The following is a 2,500-nucleotide window of genomic DNA, read 5'->3' on the forward strand; positions in this document are numbered from 1 at the left end:
TAACTACTCAATCACCACCCCGTATCTTGATCACCACATCACCGTCTCCTTGCAAACAAACTTATCAGTTTTGCGATGACTTGAAAAATGTTTTTCCGGGTGGAGAATTCTTCAAAAGGCCAAAGGGTAGAGGATTTGAAATTGGCAGGGTGTCCAGATGGGCCAGTAAAAGAGGTTATCGAGCTTTGATTGTTGTAAATGAGGATCATAAAATACCCAGTGAGTCAGCAGTCCGTGCACTGTTCCATCGGTTTTTCTCACAGATATTCAGATGCTATCACCTTAATAAACCTGCCTTCCGGACCCACCGCATACTTCAAGCTTTCCAGTATAACACTTTCGTCCAACATATACGTAAGTTTTTTTTTCACTATTGGTATTTTTCATCGGACACTGATCTTCACATTCGCGCAGGGGCATGCTCGTCCCACTCCCCATTCCCGTGAGTCTTGTGATTATCTGATTAGGGAAGACAGTACTGATGTTTAATTATCTCTAGCGGAGCTCATACTGAACAATTTCACTACCCTTCTTGGAAATAGTGTTGGGCGACTGTTTGGGTCCCTTTTCCCACCCCAGCCGCAATTTCGAGGGCGTCAAGTTGTCACTTTGCATAATCAACGAGATTTCCTCTTTTTCCGTCGCCACAGGTAAGCTAGTCGATCGGGATAATTTCTTCAAATTACTGATCCACGAAAAAGGTATATGTTCTCTTCTGCCACTTCGGCCAAACTCCAAGAGATTGGTCCGCGCTTTACCCTAAAACTTCGATGGCTTCGAAAAGGCCTTCCATCTGTCACGGCTCCCGACGGTCACGCCTCTATTGGCGGGGATCCTGCGGACGAAATATACGGAACTGAAGTTGGGCCCAGTAAGGAGGAAATTGCACAAGATGAGTTGGATGAAGAAGATGAGGCACTGAAAGAGATTGGGCAACCAACCCAGAAAAAGAATGTTTATGAAGGGACCGAAGTGCCTCCGCTCGATGAGGAGCAGGAGTATGAGTGGAAGTGGAAGGTTAGTTGCTCATCGTTCAACAAGGCTTGTTACATGTCAATGCTTATGGTACGCTTTATAGCCGAAGATGGAAGTATCGAGGAGAACCTTCTTTTTATGATGCAAAATTGATCATCATATCGCCTCATCAGATTCTGGCCAACCTCCTGTCCAAGATTCACATGTTGTTCGGCGTCATCTGACTATTATGATATCTATAGACAACCCGCAAGCTGCTTCTCATCACCTAGTCTAAGCGTTCCGAGCGCTGGCAACGCAAGATTGTGGCGACTCTCAAATGACTATATGATGGGAATGACAGACACAATCCCGCTTCTTTTGGGGCATCACCTGCTTGTTACTGTTAGACACATTAGGCATGAATACAATCTTATCAGCCGCTACTTTATACTCGATTTATTACGCCCGCTCCACCATTACCTTATGGACCCTCACACCCTTAGCCAAGGGGCCCTCATGGCGGGGTAAAATACTCACTTTTAACGCTACACCGGACGTGTTAGCATGAGGCGATTACTTCCTTGAGCATATGGCTCAACATTAGTGCATTTGACCCGCTAATTTCATTTCCATTGTTCATTCTGTTTCATCTTGGAGCTTTAAAATCATTTTGGATATTCCTCACAGCAACCAAGCATGGATATTTCGTTTGTGTGACATCTATGATTTCAGCGGGGGGATTCTCTTTTCCCCGCGACATCGTTTTTAATGTTGACGACCTGCCGTACAGGTGTTACAAACCAAGTAAGGAAATTAGCTTCCGTAGATTAGGAAACAGAATGTAATTGACATGGCCTCCCGCCAGCGTGCCCTTTTTTGATACGTGCGTATGTACCTGTTGTATGTCATATGCAGAGACACACTGCATGCAGCACAAGACCTCGCACACTGCAAGTAGTACAACCGACCGTGCCCCTACGTATCATTTCGATCATCGCTAAGCCTGATACCGTATATCTCTTCATTGTCATCATCTTTCACTTTTCATTATACGTCTTGCGACGATTACCACGTCCCTTTCATATCAGTCCATTTCAAACCGCCAAAACAGAAGCATTCTCAGGATGGCTAAACAAGTATGTGTAATGTCATTCATAGGCCGGTTTTAAGCGCTTATCCTTTCTTCATCTTCGCAAATTGAAGCTTGTGCAGCGATTGTCCCCTTTGATTGAAGAGCTACTCCAGGCGAGCGATCTTTCAACAGTGTGAGTTTATTCTATTAAGTTGTTTTCTTAGTGTCTCTTCTGAACATTTCACACATACTGTGGGGCGTCTAGTTCGGCCAAGGCCATCCGTAAAGAACTCATTGCACGTGGCGCAGATAAATATGAAATTAAGAATTTCCGTGCAGAAATTGATGACAAGGTGACTGTCCGTCGTCATGTTCAGATCACTGGCTGATTGTGGACGAGGTTCACAGATCACGGAAATATACAATTCTTTGGGATCCAAGGAGGCTCCTGCTCCTAAGATAGAAGGTTCT

The 2,500-nt window shown here is 44.8% G+C and overlaps 2 protein-coding genes across 2 annotated transcripts in view; both read left to right on the top strand.

Annotated features, from left to right (window-relative positions):
• The window catches only part of CNBC4380 (hypothetical protein), a gene marked incomplete at both ends in the record, with an annotated part of 1,640 nt that extends 523 nt beyond the window's left edge, over nucleotides 1-1,117 (top strand). Inside the window, 6 exons of the mRNA XM_771419.1 lie at nucleotides 1-219; nucleotides 272-354; nucleotides 415-442; nucleotides 500-650; nucleotides 702-1,017; nucleotides 1,079-1,117. The exon at nucleotides 1-219 is cut by the window's left edge and continues 367 nt beyond it. Coding sequence (XP_776512.1) covers nucleotides 1-219; nucleotides 272-354; nucleotides 415-442; nucleotides 500-650; nucleotides 702-1,017; nucleotides 1,079-1,117 — 836 coding nt within the window. The remainder of the gene's footprint in view (nucleotides 220-271; nucleotides 355-414; nucleotides 443-499; nucleotides 651-701; nucleotides 1,018-1,078) is intronic.
• A 964-nt stretch (nucleotides 1,118-2,081) lies between these two features.
• CNBC4390 (hypothetical protein) overlaps nucleotides 2,082-2,500 on the top strand; it is a gene marked incomplete at both ends in the record, with an annotated part of 1,083 nt that continues 664 nt past the window's right edge. The window contains 4 exons of the mRNA XM_771420.1: nucleotides 2,082-2,093; nucleotides 2,161-2,222; nucleotides 2,295-2,388; nucleotides 2,438-2,500. The exon at nucleotides 2,438-2,500 is cut by the window's right edge and continues 308 nt beyond it. Coding sequence (XP_776513.1) covers nucleotides 2,082-2,093; nucleotides 2,161-2,222; nucleotides 2,295-2,388; nucleotides 2,438-2,500 — 231 coding nt within the window. The remainder of the gene's footprint in view (nucleotides 2,094-2,160; nucleotides 2,223-2,294; nucleotides 2,389-2,437) is intronic.

Source organism: Cryptococcus neoformans, chromosome 3 (assembly GCF_000149385.1).
Source record: "Cryptococcus neoformans var. neoformans B-3501A chromosome 3, whole genome shotgun sequence".
NCBI classification, from domain to species: Eukaryota; Fungi; Basidiomycota; class Tremellomycetes; order Tremellales; family Cryptococcaceae; genus Cryptococcus; species Cryptococcus deneoformans.